Below are 15,515 nucleotides of genomic sequence, written 5' to 3'. Positions count from 1 at the left end.
GGGGCTCAGCCTTGTTTCAGCCTCGTTGCAAACTTAGAACCATGGGAGGTTGGGTATTCTACCGTGCACCTAAATTGTAGATGCACTTTCCACAAACATCAGGAATGCCAGTTCCCTGGACTGTTTTAGGAAACTTGTTAAAACTCACCTTTTTAGTATTACTTATAATTTATGAGGCTTTCTTTTTTAATTTGTAAATTTTTGTTTTTCATGTTTTATTGTGTTCTGATGCTCTTGTTAGCATTTTTGAGTCTAAAAAAAGTGCACTATAGATAAAATGTATTGTTGTTATTATTATTATTATTATTATTATTATTATTTATAAAATATAATTAATTAATACATTTTAATAATTTTTTGATAGAGCTAGTGAAAACTTTTTCCAACTGGGATTTTTAAAACAAAATCTTAGCATTTAGCCCTGTAATAGTCTAAAATTACATTCATAATGGTCTTTAAAATGTGCTAAAAGTCCTAAACTTAACTTGGTGAAACCTGCAGAAACCCTAGTCAGTTAAAAAAAAAAAAAAAAAAAAAAAAAAAAAAAAAAAATATATATATATATATATATATATATATATATATATATATATATATATATATATATATATATATATATATATATATATATATATATATATTTTAAGGGACTTATAATAATGACCTTAAAATAATTTTAACAAATTGTCTGTGTTTAAATAATAATATTAATCAATTTAAATAATGAAATTATAGAAAGCAAATGTTCCTTTTTGCATTTCTCAATGTTTTGTGTGACTCTTAACCCTACAGGCCGAGCCAGCCTGCATGGCAAGTCATCTCTACGTATTGAGAGGGTTCGATCAGAAGACCAGGGCTGGTACGAGTGCAAGGTCCTGATGCTGGAACAACAGTACCACACCTTCCACAACGGCAGCTGGGTGCACCTCACTGTCAATGGTGAGTCTTTGACTTCAGATCAGTCTCAGGGTTCAGCTTGAGTTTATATTCTCAGGGCAGCGAACATGGAGCAGGCTATTGTCAATTGCTTTTACACTGTGCTCTTACCACATGTTTTGTGAAAGAGAAACAAAGCTCTGATTTTAGTGTCTGTCTGTCCTTAAGTTTTTTACATGCTTATTGGTTTTGGGATTATTGGCATTTGCCTTTTGATTATGTGTTTTTTTTTTTTTTTTTGTCTATTTTAATGTAGAGAAAGCATAAACATTAATCCAAAAATATATATATTTTAAATCTCCACTTGAGCAGCACTTATTTACACCAAACTTCACAGTTGTATTCATATATTTATTCAGTTTTTTTTTTATAATTTTACAGCTGGATATAATTTAATTGATTATATGCAATATTGTCTGAAAAAAATCTGATAATGTATTTTTGTCATCAGTATTTTCTTAATTGAATTTCATCCAATGTTCAGAAATGTATTGAAATTAGTTCGTATTTAATGAAATAAAGCCTAATTTCCATATTATTACATTACTTTTAGTAAACTTGTAAAACAAACATTTTATCATTTTTAATGTAATAAATCCAGTGGGGAAGTACGGTAATAATTATTGGTTAATTTTCAATTGTAGTGTCTTGCCTTAAGCAGAGAAAAGCTCTTGAGTTTTGGCTGTTGTTGCAGACAGAGTCGCTGGAGTTTTGCCGCATCGTGGCTGGTTTCGACACTGTGCCAGTCTTCCTGTGAACGCATTGTGTCACTGTGCCTTCTAGGTTGCGTTGCCTTGGCAGCAGACACCCAAATCCCCAAACCGGTTACAGTACATTAACTCCAGCTCATTGCTGTGTAATATACACTCAGCCTTTACATGGTCGACAAAGGCAGTGAATCTCATACTGTAGTTCAATCTCATATTTACAAACCATGTTTATAATAATATTGAAGTTTGTATTTCTTACTCACGTGAGACCAGTGTGAATCTTTTTAAATGATTTTTTTAGTTAGTTTGAGGTTTATGGAAAATGAAACAAGGCTTCTCTTCTGTTTTGAGTGCCAAGGGGTGGTGCTGATGTCATTCTGTGACATTTAATGCTGGGGAGTGTAAAATGATGGGAATTTTTAAATAAAATATTATTTGTTTGTTTTATGACATGTTTATTTTATTTTATTTAATTTTTTATGTTATTATTGTATTTTATTTTATTTATGTGTCATCTCTTTGTGTCATTTTATTGCTATTAAATAATGTCTTGTCTGATGAAGAGCCGTGTGGCTCGAAACGTTACACGCTTTGTGTCAGCCTTTTTAATTTAACAAATTTATATTTTTGGAGCCTTGGTGATGACGCCTTTGATTCACATTTTATTGTTATTACACATTATTATTTTTCTGATTGTTTTGTTTTGTTTTATTTGTATGTTTGGTAGTTTTTTTTTTGTCATAATATAATGTCAGAAATATATTTACCAAAAAAAAAACATAACTTGTTCAATACTTACTGAATTTCTTATTTTACCACCTGTATACACACACACACACACACACACACACACACACACACACACACATACACAGTGGGGAAAATAAGTATTCAATACGTCACCGTTTTTCTCAGAACACATATTTTTAAAGGTGCCGTTGACTTGAATTTTTCACCAAATGTTGGTAACAACCAAAGAAATTCAAATATCAAAAGAAAACAAATCTAATTAGTTTACAAATTAAATTTTGTGTAATAAAATGAAATGACACAGGTAAAAAGTATTGAACACATGAAGAAAGTGAGGTGTAGAAAGGCAGTGAAAGCCCAGACAGCAGCTGAAATCTCTCATAGGTTATTCAGCAACCCTTTGCCCTTTGAAAGTTGTAAATTATTATTAACTGCTTTAGTTTATCATTTACATTACTGATGAAACCAGAGTGGACATTTCAGCAAGACAATGATCCAAAACACAGCTAAGGATATTCTCAAGTGCTATCAGAGAACATAAATCAAGCTGTAGAATGGCCCAGCCAATCACCTGATCTGAATCCAATAGAGAATACAAAGTAAAGATCAGATTTGATAGACGAGATCCACAAAACCATCAAGATTTTCAAGATTTTTTTCTATAAAAAAATCTATAATTATATAAAAATCTCTGACATATTATTTTGATTATATATATATATATATATATATATATATATATATATATATATATATATATATATATATATATATATATATATATATATATTTATATATATATATAGTCTTACCTCCAAGCCCTATTGTTTTTTTCATTTGTCTTCAACCCAGCAGCTCAGCTCACAAATTTGGAGTGTTGACAGGCCAGTTTATCCAGCACATGTGGATGTGTGTGTGTGACTGTGTACCCTGCGGCTCTGTGTGACGAACACACTAATATCAGCAATGTTTTTTTTCTATGAGACCACAAGCCATCCATTCAGAGCTCTGGAAAAGCACAACAGTATTCACATAGCACAATAAGCATCTCTTTTACACCATTTATTCGCAGACTCAACTGTACTTTAGGGTTTAGTGTAATATGTTTGCATCTCATCTGTGTAACGGGCAGGTCCTCGCCTCTCATTAGCAATTTCCGTTCTCTCAGAGGTCTTTCTGCTAGCTTTTGTGCAAAGGCAGGAGGAAAAAACCCACATGCATAAAGCTTTTGCATATCTTTATGAATATATGCATAGGGCAAGCTGATGAAGTGCTTTATGGAGGGCATTGCGTGTGAGTGTTTGTAAGTGTTGGTGTGTTTGGGGCCATTTAAGGGGCAGTTAGCGCCACATGCAAGCCGCTTTTAGGAAAGAAATTAGCTCTGTGTTAGCTGCTGTCGCTATGTGCCTCTGAGCTGTTGTTTTACAGTTCCTGAGATATTTTCGTTCTCACACACACACATACACTCACACTTGTGTCGCTCAAGGTGTGAGGGACATGTCAGAAGTGCTAAGGAGGGAGAGGAAGTGATGTAATGGTTCATTAAAGCAGGAAGATTTAGCATGCAAGCAGGTAATTGTTGGGTGACATATTATAGCGATTGTCTTTGATTTAAAGCTCAAATGAAAATGAAATGTCAGTCATAATTTGCATATCATCACATTTTTCCAAATTAAATTCTTTTATGTCTGTCTTTTGTAAAAAACAACCGAATTTTAACATTAGGACACTGGACAATGGAGTTGAGGATCCATGTGCAGTTTATTGAAAGCTTAGTCGGGCAGGCAATGATCAAACAGGAGCAAACATTAGCATGAGGGTAATCCAGAGAGTAGTCGTGGTCACAGATAATTATGTGACGTTGTGCACCGAGGCTTCAAAGCTTGTATTTAAAAAGATACGTCTTGCAGTGAAGCAGTGTACTGGGGCTTGATTCGTTTAGCCATAATCACATGATAAGTGACGTCCAAAGCTTCATTTTCTCCTATGTGACTGCTTCGAATTTTGATTCAAAGGTTAAAGACGATGGCGGCACGGTGGTACAGTGGGTAGCGATGTCGCTTCACAGCAAAAACGTTGCTGTGTCAGCTGCCATTTCTATGTGGAGTTTGCTTGTTCTCACAGTGTTCACATTGGTTTCCTCTGGGAACCAAACAAAGACATGTGGTAGAGGTGAATTGAGTAAGCTAAATTGTCCGTCTATGTGTATGTGTGTGAGTGAGTGTGTATGGGTGTTTCCTTGTGATGAGCTGCGGCAGGAAGGGCATTCGCTGCGTAAAACATGTACTGGATAAGTTGGCAGCTCATTCCACTGTGGCAACCCGTGATTGGTAAGCCGAAAAGATAATGAATTAATGAATGAAGGTTTAAACACCCTCGTGGTTTAGTAAAGTGTATGAGACATTAGGCGTTAATTACATACATTTCTACTGTTTCAAAGCATTGCACTGGTCCTACGCACCAGTCATTCAACTAATTTTCAATATAAATTTATAGTAAAAAGTTTTTAAATCATACTAAAGTGTATTAGTGTATTTTTACAACTATTTTTAAAAGACGTCCACTGCATATTGCAGTATAGTGTGTAACGGAGGGCAGCTGATGAAGCAGTGCAAATACCTCCTTAGAGCATTCACCTCCCATGCATGAATCGCCAGTTTAATCCCCGCTCGGAAAGGGGGTTTTGGATTTTAGATTACATTAGATACAACATAATGGATGTTAATATAAATACTTATGAATACTTTAGATTTTACTACAGTCATCAGTGGTGTAATGTAACATACTTTATATGTAGGAAAACTACAGTGATTGGGTAATTTGTTTATATTACTATTGCTGTATTACTACATGAATGAGTTGGTCAGATGTGAATATTTGACATTCTTGCAACACAGTGCTTTCCCACACTTTAACCAGCAGAGGTCCCCATTGAGCTCTGATTTGGAAAGCTTTGAGTAATTAAACTTTTTCTGATACATTTGATTCTGATACATTTGAAAAGTTCGCTGGTTCGGAAAGCTTAATTTCACCACCATTAGTCACAGTCGAAGAGGTCGGGACAGGCGGCAAACAGCATAAACAAGAAGCAAGGCAAGGATCAAAAGGCATGACAAAACTAGACGAGGATAATGCTTTGTAATGTTACAGGTAAACAAGACTCAGCAAAGAGTGTTTGTGAATGAAGTGTCTTTATAGTCCTAGTTATCAGTCTATGATGAGCTTCCAGCTGTGTGTGTGCAATGAGGGAGAAAATTGGAAATGGTGTGTGTGAGGTACATGATGGGATTTGTAGTTTATATCATTGGTAAATTTGTAGTTCGGGTCATAGTGCCTTGATCACAGGTTATTGTGACACAAATTAATAGTTTTGTTTCATCCTCCTGAAGCTTTATGAGATCGCACATAGGCTACTTGTTTTATACTTAAAAGGATAGCTTCCCCCGATAATAATAATTCCATCATCATTTATTTAAGCTCCTGCCATTTTCTCTACACTTCTTTGTGGTACTTCTACTGAAAACAAAAGAAGATATTTTGAAGAATTATGTAAACTTACAGATATTGACTTCCATGTTTTTTTCTTCTTACCATGAAAGTCAACTGCTACTGGTTTCTAGTAAAAAACAACAACAACAAAAAAATTTTGTGTTCAAATTTACAAATGTTTTAAACCATTAGTCATGAGTAATTTGTATTTGTTTAAGGTGAACTATCCATTTTAATTAGTTGGCATTCATTTTAATCCATTTTGTCATTCGTTGTAATCCATTTTGTAATCATATTGTCAGTTGCAACATGGGCTCATTCAAAAAATGTAGCCCTATATACATTTCTGGAGATTGCAAATTATATAGCCAGATGGCTGTATTTCATCTTTAAAATGAACTCTATGGGGTGGTATGACGCCGTTCCTTTTCACGCTCACCAGCTGACCTATTACCTTCATACGGACAGCTTTTCAGCTGTTACCAGTTTGACTAGTGAAACGTTTCTACAAAGTGGGTAAGACAAAAACAGACAGCAATAATAAAATAAACAAGTAATAAACAGGATGAGAATGTGGTATAGTTCGAAAACGTGGTAAAAATCAGGCAAGGGCGTTTCTTTTTCTGCTTGCTTTTTAAAACTGTCGGTTGGGTTTAGGGATGTGGGTGTTTGTGTGGGTCATTCGGTGCTTTTGAAAACACTATTGGTTGGGTTTACAGAAGGAGGAGGGTGGGTCAGTGGATCAGTCAGTCAGTCAGTCGACAGCGGCCTATGGTGGATTTACAGCAAGCGCAAATGGCACTCGTGAGAGAATTTTGAAATCTTAAAAAATGTATACAGTGGCCTCTGGTGGATTTCCGTAAACAAAAACTGCAAAAAAAAAAGGTCTCTTCTGGGACTTATTTGGCACTCTCCAGACATGTACAGTATATAGCAGTACATTTTCAGAATGAACATAGGTTGTTCTTTTATATCTAACTTAAAATATAATAATAATAATAATAATAATAATAATAATAATAATAATAATAATTTATTTTAAAATTATAATTATTATAATATCAATGGTTTTGAGAATTGTTTATAGACATTTTTTCATTTTTTTCTTTTCTCTTTTGTCTATGATAGTATGGATAAAACCATTTAAAGTATAACACTGAATCACAGAGCAAGACTTGAGATCCTCTGCTTTCTCTCTGATCTTAGAGCAGATTTACACTCGACTGCTGGTTATCACTAATCCTTTGAATTTCAGATTAAACTTGGAAAAAGTTTAGAGAGAGGATAAGACAGATTGAAGAGAGAAAGCACAAAACACACTTTTAAATCCAGAAAACAGAGGCCAACACTGAATGCTCACTTTCAATAATTCAATATAAGTTGTCCCCATATAAATGACTATCAAAGACATTGTCAACAATCAACATTAATTATCTAATAATTATCAATCTTTTCTAAATTTGACAGCTTTCCTTTTCTCATATACACTCAGATTTAGTGTGTTTTGATTGGCTATTATTAGTATTAGCCCTGCCCTCTGACTATTTGACTGACAGCTGCTGCTCATCCTATTTTCTTTGGTCATTTATTTGTGTTTTTTCTTCAGTAATCACCTTGTGGTGGCTGTTAATGAGGTTAAATAGACTCTGAGAATAGAGGATGTCAAGTCTTAGACACAAGGTGAGAGGTATGGTTGTCATTGCATTTCCTCTGTATAATGCTCAGATCCTTATGGTGGGGTCAGAGAGGAGTGCGGAGCGGTTAAATCTGTTCCAAACTGACTGAGCTAACACTAATCCCATGGGATTTAATGGGATCCCCGCATGAGGAGAGAACGTCTGCTTCTTAGTCTCGGGCCAGTCCCAAAAAACTGTGTTGCATTTCTGCTCTCATGCTGTGACATTGCATGATTGACTTGCTATGGGCCCAATCAAGCCAACCATCTGCAGACATGCTGTAAAATCTGAGAAAAGAATATTCTACTGTAGTTTGTTTACCATTTTTAATGAACATTTTGATTTCTAGTTAGTTAATTGTATATGGTGTGAGCTTAAGTATGTCATTTGTTCATTCGTTGGTTCATTCCTTCATTGTTCATTCGTTTATTCGTTTGTTTATTTGTTCATTCATTCGTTCGTCCGTTCTTTCTTTTGTTCATTCGTTTGTTTTGTTTGTTTGTTGGTTGGTTGGTTGGTTGGTTGGTTCGTTCGTTTATTCATTCATTCATTCATTCATTCATTCATTCATTCATTCATTCATTCATTCATTCATTCATTCATTCATTTATTCATTCATTCATTCATTCTTTCATTCATTTAAATGTGTACCTATTCTCCCAAAAATGCTCTATTGGATTGAGATCTTGTGACTGGGGAAGCCATTTGAGTACAGTCAACTCATTGTCATGTTCAAGAAACCAGTCTGAGATGATTCACACTTTATGACATGGCACACTTTATGACATGCCAAGAAAATATCCCCCACACTATTACACCACCACCACCAGCCTGAAGTATTAATACAATGCAGGATGGATCCATGCTTTCATGTTTTTTGACGCTAAATTTTGACCTTACCATCCGAATGTCACAGCAGAAGTCGAGACTCATCAGACCAGGCAACGTTTTTCCAATCTTCTTTTGTCCAATTTTGGTGAGCCTGTGCAAATTGAAGCCTCAATTTCCTGTTCTTAGCTGACAAAAGTGGCACCCGATGTGCTCTATTGCTGTTGTAGCCCATCCGCCTCAAGGTTAGACATGTTATGAGTTCAGAGATGCTCTTCTGCTTATTTGAGTTACTGTTGGCTTTCTATGAGCTCAAACCAGCCTGGCCATTCTACTCTGACCTCTGGCATCAGCAATGCTTTTGTGCCCACAGAACTGCCATTCATAGGATTTTTTCTCTTTTTCGGACCACTCCCTGTAAACCCTAGTGATGATTGTGCGTGAAAATCTCAGTAGATCAGCCATTTTAGAAATACTCGGACAAGCCCTTCTGGAGCCAACAACCATGACACATTCAAAATCACTTAAATCACCTTTCTTGCTCATTCTGATGCTCGGTTTGAACTGCAGCAGATCGTCTTGACCATGTCTACATGCATAAATGCATTTAGTTGCTGCCATGTGATTAGCTGATTAGAAATTTGCGTTAACGAGCAGTTGGACAGGTGTAATAAATTGTCTGGTGAGTGGATGTACACACACACACACACACATAATTAACATATATGCATAGTTAAATGCACATATATATTGTAAATAAAAACTTATTTTGTATGCAGTAAGTTATAATTAGTCGTTATTAATCATTAGACAGCAGTATATTCATTTTTTTAAATGTAAGATTAATGTCAATTAATATAAGGATATTTATTTGTAATTGAATGTGTTTCAATGTTGTCTTGGTGAATATAAGGCCAAGTAAATATAAATTAAAGGTTTGTAAGCATTTTAATGTTCACGTGTAGCCTGAAATGCAAAGCAAAACGGATGCTCATCTTTGTCTTAAAAACAGCACAAGTATTTAAGTAGCCTGAAAACTGAAGTCCCTGTGATTTTCAACTGCTGCTAATTGCCTGTCAGACATATCTGTGTTTAATTAAGATCATACATTATTGATTTAATGGCTTCAGACCTAAAAAAAGACTTGGCCTGCATCTTCAAGCAGGTGAATTCACCCTCAGTGTAGAAGTTATAGTTCAGAAAGCAGCATTACATTTCAATCGGCTTATATATGCAGAACTGCAATTTTGATAATGCCATTACAAAAGCTTCTTTTCCACAAAGCCTGTTAAGCGAATGAAGTTGTGGCCTCTTCAAATAAAGCACAAATCCAGATAAAGCCACAAAGACAGGGCACAACACTAATTTTTAGAAGGTTTAAAAAAATGATCAGACTTCATTGATCTTTAAGGTCCAGTGTGGCTATTTGGGTGGTCCTGTTGTTCATGCTGTTTTTCTGATTAGCTCATTATCAAGTCTGTGATAAATCATACATTAATGCATCCTTTTTTCTTTGTCTCCCGATGCTTTGTGTGAATTACGGGAGTAAGTTGCTTTAAATTTGTAAACAAAACTAGCTGCAATAAGGTGTCTTATTCTCCACAAACTTCATAATTTATTGATTATAAAAGGCAACTTAATAGATTAAACAAGTCACTTGTAAGAAGTTTTTCTGCTGCAATATTACAAAATGTGTTGATGTTACTGTAAGGAATACAAAGAGAAACTAATTTGAAGGAATAAAACACAGTGAACTCAAATGACCTTTGAACACGGATGCACTTGTGATGTCTAGTTAAAATTTCAAACATAGCATTATTTTTTCGTTGCAAAGCCAAATGTACCTCTCACTACGGTGTTATGATCACCAGCGATCTAGCAGTTCACTAAAGAACTACAAATACGCCAGTATATGGACTGCAAGTTCCAGTCATGTCTTGCTGTGTTTTTGACCCTCGTCTTGTTTGTTTGTTTATGTTACCTGCTGCCTGCCTGTACTGACAATTTGCCTGATATTTGACTACGACTCTGGATTGCCCATATACATCTGTTTGTTCCTGTGTTGACTGTTGCCTGCCTGACTACTCTTTGCATAATAAATCTGTATTTAGTTCTGCATCTCCATTGTCAGTGTCAAATTCACATTACACAAGGTTATTATAGTTTTGCAATTTTGCTATAAATTAGTTTTAGTTCATTTGATGCTTTAGTTTTAATTCGTTTCATTATTGTTTTATTTTTGTTTTAGTATAGTTTTTGTTGTGTGAACAAATGACTATTTCGTTTTCATATTTTTAGTTTTAGGTGTACTTTTATTTATTGTAGTTCAGGAAAGTTAACAGAAAAATGTCTCTTATCATCCAGAGCAAACTTCAATGCATACACAGCTTTAAAAACCTTTTAAGTAATACAAAATTAATAAAATACAGGCAATAAACAGAAAAATATGAATGCAACATAAAGTAATAAAACTAAAACGTACATATTTCATAAAGTATTAGGAATTTTTTTTATATTAAAAATAATTTATGTAATTAAACATGACTAGTTTAGATTTTTGGCAGATGAATAAAAGTCAACACTTGTTTTATAGTTAAGATGCTTTTGTATATAATCATGCTTTTCTGTTATGTTTGTCTATAAAAGCTCCTTCGCAAAAAAGTTTACTAAAATAGTTTCAGTTTACAAACTTTGCTTTTTCACTAAAGAAATTAATTATTTGTAGCATAGCTTTATTATTTAAAGGTAATTGTTGTGGCTCTTTTGGATAAGTTGCTCAAACTGGAAGTGCAATCCACAATTGTAAATGCACCAAAGGCTGTATTACAGAGCTCTCCGTGGTGCTGAAACTTTCAAGAGCTGTCTTTGGTTCTAATAGTTCTGAGTTTCGGGGCTGTCCATGGTGCTGATGGCCTCACATTCTCAAATGTATTGAATACTCAACACTGTGATGCCATATGCTTCATAAACACTGCAGATGGCATCATGGCATGAGATGAAGACTTTTAAATGATAGCACGGCGGTAGGCACAGATTCTAAAACTGGCAGAACTGATTTTAACAGCTCTGATTGTGACAGTCTGTTGACCTGCAGCGTGTTTGTTGGTTCGCTAATGGGAAACGTGAGTTTAGCTACAGACAGCAGACAGACCTGGTTGATTTTTATTTGTTTATTTTTTTGGTGTTGTTGAGGGATGGCTCTTGGTGTATTGTCAACGGGTGTAAATGAAGCTGACAGCATGCCAGCCCCTCGGGTGCCATAGTGGTAAAAGTGGTGCCATAGTGAACGACTACTACTACGACTACTACCACTACTACTACTACTGACTTACTGCCCTTTATTCACTCATTTTTATTGACAAATGTGTGGCTTGTCTGAGAGAGAGAGAGAGAGAGAGAGAGAGAGAGAGAGAGAGAGAGAGAGAGAGAGAGAGAGAGAGGTTGTATTTGATGGTTGAACTTCAGCCCTTTTATTGAATCTTTTACTTTTAAGCTATTGATTATTTCACTAATTAACAGCAGGGGACACCAGCAACTGTTACAGGGTTTGCACGGACTGGTAGTTTTGCTTTAAGTCACAAATTTTTCTTGAAACATAAAGTATCAAATTAGTTATTGAACACATTATGATAGTTTCATTCTTGTGGCAATGTTATAAAACTAGTTCTAAAACTGCAACAAAAGAAATTTGCAACATGAAGTAAACATAGAAAAAAAAATACTGATGAAAAAGGTGACGACCTGTAATTATTATCGCGTATAACATATTTATTTTGAATATATAAAATGAAACACGTTGATTCAGTAATATGTTTAGACCTAAATAAAATTATTTAGGTCAGTTATTACCCTTTTTAGTGCAATTAATAAAAATGCATTTAATTTGGAAAAAGGTCTAATAAAATAATAAATACTGTTTATAAGCAGCTAAAATTACTAAAATAATATAAAATAAAGGTTAATAAACTTCACAAACAGAACTGTATCTAAATTGTGCATTTGTAAAAATAAGGGAAGTATGAATGATAAATCATATATGCAATATCACTCCTTATAAAATAAACGGTAACACTTTATTTTGATGGTCCATTTGAGTAATAGTAGACTGTCTGCTTAATATCTGTTGATACTGCTCCTTCAGACATTCAACTAACTATCAGAAACTTCGCAAGTACATGCCAACTAACCCTAACGCTAACCATAACCCCAATCTAACAGTCTACTTATAATCTAATGAGAAGATGGCATGTAGATGCAATGTAAATTCAATTCAACAATAAAGACTGCCCGGTGGCCCGGGGCCAACGTGAAAGACACTCGGGACAGTAGACAGGATTTTTACTGGCCCCTATCGGCCAGTAACGATGAGCACCTTTTTTTTTTTTTGTAACCTGGTAACAACTAGTACAGCGAAAAGATGGCAACATGGTGGCAAAATTAAACAATGAGGCTAAAAGAAAAAATCTGTTTCTAAAGTTGTAGAAGCAGACAATTACATGGGTACAAAATTAAGAAACTGAAAAAAAGAACAAAACAAAAAAACAGTTGTCAGTTTGGCAAGCCATTTTTATAAAAACGTAGAATTGCATTAAAATACCAGCACATTTTTCACACTGCTCTTTCATTCGCATAAAATCTTGAATTTTGCTCATTATACATTTATTAACATATTTAAAATGTTTAAATTCTAGATTCACATGCATAATTTTGCCACTATTTAAAATATGTGGCTAAGAAATAGCTATTAACTTTTTAGTTTTTTTGGTGGGGCCAGTGAAAATTTTGGCAGGGCAAGTAAAAATCTCAACCAATGGCCCGATCGGACCCGTATAAAAAATCCTTAGTGTTGAACCCTGAAGTGTGACCCAATAAACTAATAAATACATATCTAAATCGCTAAATCTGCGAATTATGCAATACAATGTTCATCTGTCAACCGCTCTACCACCACATGCTGTTTATGTCGAATTAACCTGGAATGCATCTTCACAGCGAGCCATATGATATACATTATGAACAATGAGCACAAATGAGAAGGACAAAAGCCAAAGATTACATGAGTAAGCAGATCAAAGTGTGTAAGGTGATTATATATGTCTGTAATATGAAACAGAGAGTTAAATCCTGAAATCTGCATGAGCCACTCGGTCATGCACATGTGAGGTGGATTGAGAAGCCAAGGGGCAGTCTATTCCAGAGCTTTGGGGATCATCTTCCAGATCTCCATCAGCGGGAGATAAAGAGGATTTTTTACATTATGATTAGTGTTTCAGAATAGCGGTCTGGGGGCTGGATTTTTTTGGCTTTTATGTTGGTGCTTAATTAGCTTTGGGTATCTCTCCATCTCCCTTTAAACTCCACACCGGCTCTGTTTTGCTGATTTCTTTCATGTTCTAGCAGGTTTCACAGCTGAACTATCAACACATTAACACACAGCTGGAACTGAGTGAAGGTTTTGTGTTCCAAATCGTTACTTCAGGATTGCTTCTATGCAATTGTACTATGCTGTGAGCTAGATAATATTTTAAAGGTGCTGTTTTACTCTTCTAAAGAATAAAAAAAAATCCCATGATATGTTTGCAGTTAAACATAACCATAAACATAACAGGGGTGCGTTTCCCAAACAACAACGTAACTTACGGCTGAACAATCATAGTACGATGCATTGTTTGGGAAAAGAGCGATGTAGTGAAAAGTGTTTCCCAAAAACCATAGTTTCTCGGTCGTAGATCCATCGTTTGAACCACGTTAGTTATAACGTAAAACGCCCATAATGACGCTCTAAACTGGGTGGAGTAACTACTTCTTTAGAGAAGAACCCCATAATTTCTTTGCGCAAATTAAATTGTTTTACCCGCACAAGCATTTAAAATAAAATCCAATTTTTATTAGATTTGGTAAAAACATGCACTCGCTTTCCATATTAAGTGAAACATATGTAAATGGCACATCTGGCCTATGTTTGCTTTACTAATATTATTGAGAAGTTGAACATTACATATTCCATTCTAAAACATAAAATCACTTACAAAAGCTAACATTTATTCTAACATCATATATAAATCATATGAATAAATAAATAATGAGGCTATTTATTATAAAATGAAATGTAATATTTCTTATTTATTACAAATCAAAAAATCATACTTTAATAATATTAATAATATTAATGATGATGAAGATGATGATGAAGAAGATGATGATGATTATTATTATTATTAAAATTATTGTTAATATATATGCATCCGTAATAGACAGTACACATCCCACACCTCTAGTGATATCAAAACACGTCTACTTCCGGTAGCAGCAATGCAAGCTACACTCGACATTTGACATGGGAGTAAGTAACAAAGACAGGAAGTGAGGGTCAATTTTCATTCTGGGCTTACTGCATCACCACCGGTTTGAAGAGCAGGAACAGCAGGACTGGTTTTACTCGAGCAAAAAGAGCAGCGATGCCCTTTACTCTCTTACTATTATTCTTTTTGGGTTGTGCTGAAATACCCCTCGTCTGCCAGGCTTTTCGGTTTGCTCTTTGGGCCTCTGGTGGGTCTCTCCTCTTCTCTGTATGCATCAGCTCACATTTAATCTGTGTTTGACCAAGAGTGTCTGAGAGATAAGAAAATAGGTTTTGCTCACCGATGGGCCCTCCATGTGTGACCAGACTCTCAATTTAGTTACATTCACATCATAACCTCCCAGATATACTCTCTCTATATAAAAATAAGATGTTTTCCTTTTATGGAAAAGCACTTTTCTACAGCTATAATTATTGACTCTTTGGAGTGCCTCTTATCTTCAATCCTTAACAAAGTAACTATATTCGTTTGTGCAATTGCAGTTTAATGCTTTTGCTAAAGTGTGTTTGTTTTGTTATATATATATATATATATATATATATATATATATATATATATATATATATATATATATATATATATATATATATATATATATATATAAATTAATCATACTGTACAGAGCCAATGTAAAAACACACTTTAGTTACAGTGTTATATGAATAACACCTCAGCTGATTAAAGGTCTTTTGAAGGAGCATATATGTGCAGCAAGAGTCTGTGTGGTTCTGCATGACATTATGTGTTATTATGAGGTGAAATGG

The 15,515-nt window shown here is 34.6% G+C and overlaps 1 protein-coding gene across 29 annotated transcripts in view; it reads left to right on the top strand.

Moving 5' to 3' along the window:
• The window catches only part of igsf9bb (immunoglobulin superfamily, member 9Bb), a 176,272-nt gene that overhangs the window by 49,663 nt on the left and 111,094 nt on the right, over positions 1-15,515 (top strand). For all 29 annotated transcript variants that reach the window (XR_012396799.1, XR_012396798.1, XR_012396797.1 and 26 more), the window contains exon 3: positions 793-939. Coding sequence is in view for 24 of the 29 variants with exons in the window: in XM_073935367.1 (XP_073791468.1) it covers positions 793-939 (147 nt within the window). In the remaining 5 variants the exon portion in view is untranslated. The remainder of the gene's footprint in view (positions 1-792; positions 940-15,515) is intronic.

This window comes from Danio rerio, chromosome 21 (assembly GCF_049306965.1).
Source record: "Danio rerio strain Tuebingen ecotype United States chromosome 21, GRCz12tu, whole genome shotgun sequence".
Classification (NCBI taxonomy): Eukaryota; Metazoa; Chordata; class Actinopteri; order Cypriniformes; family Danionidae; genus Danio; species Danio rerio.
The sequence above is the reverse complement of the archived record's forward strand: the minus strand, read 5'-3'. Positions and strand labels throughout refer to the sequence as shown.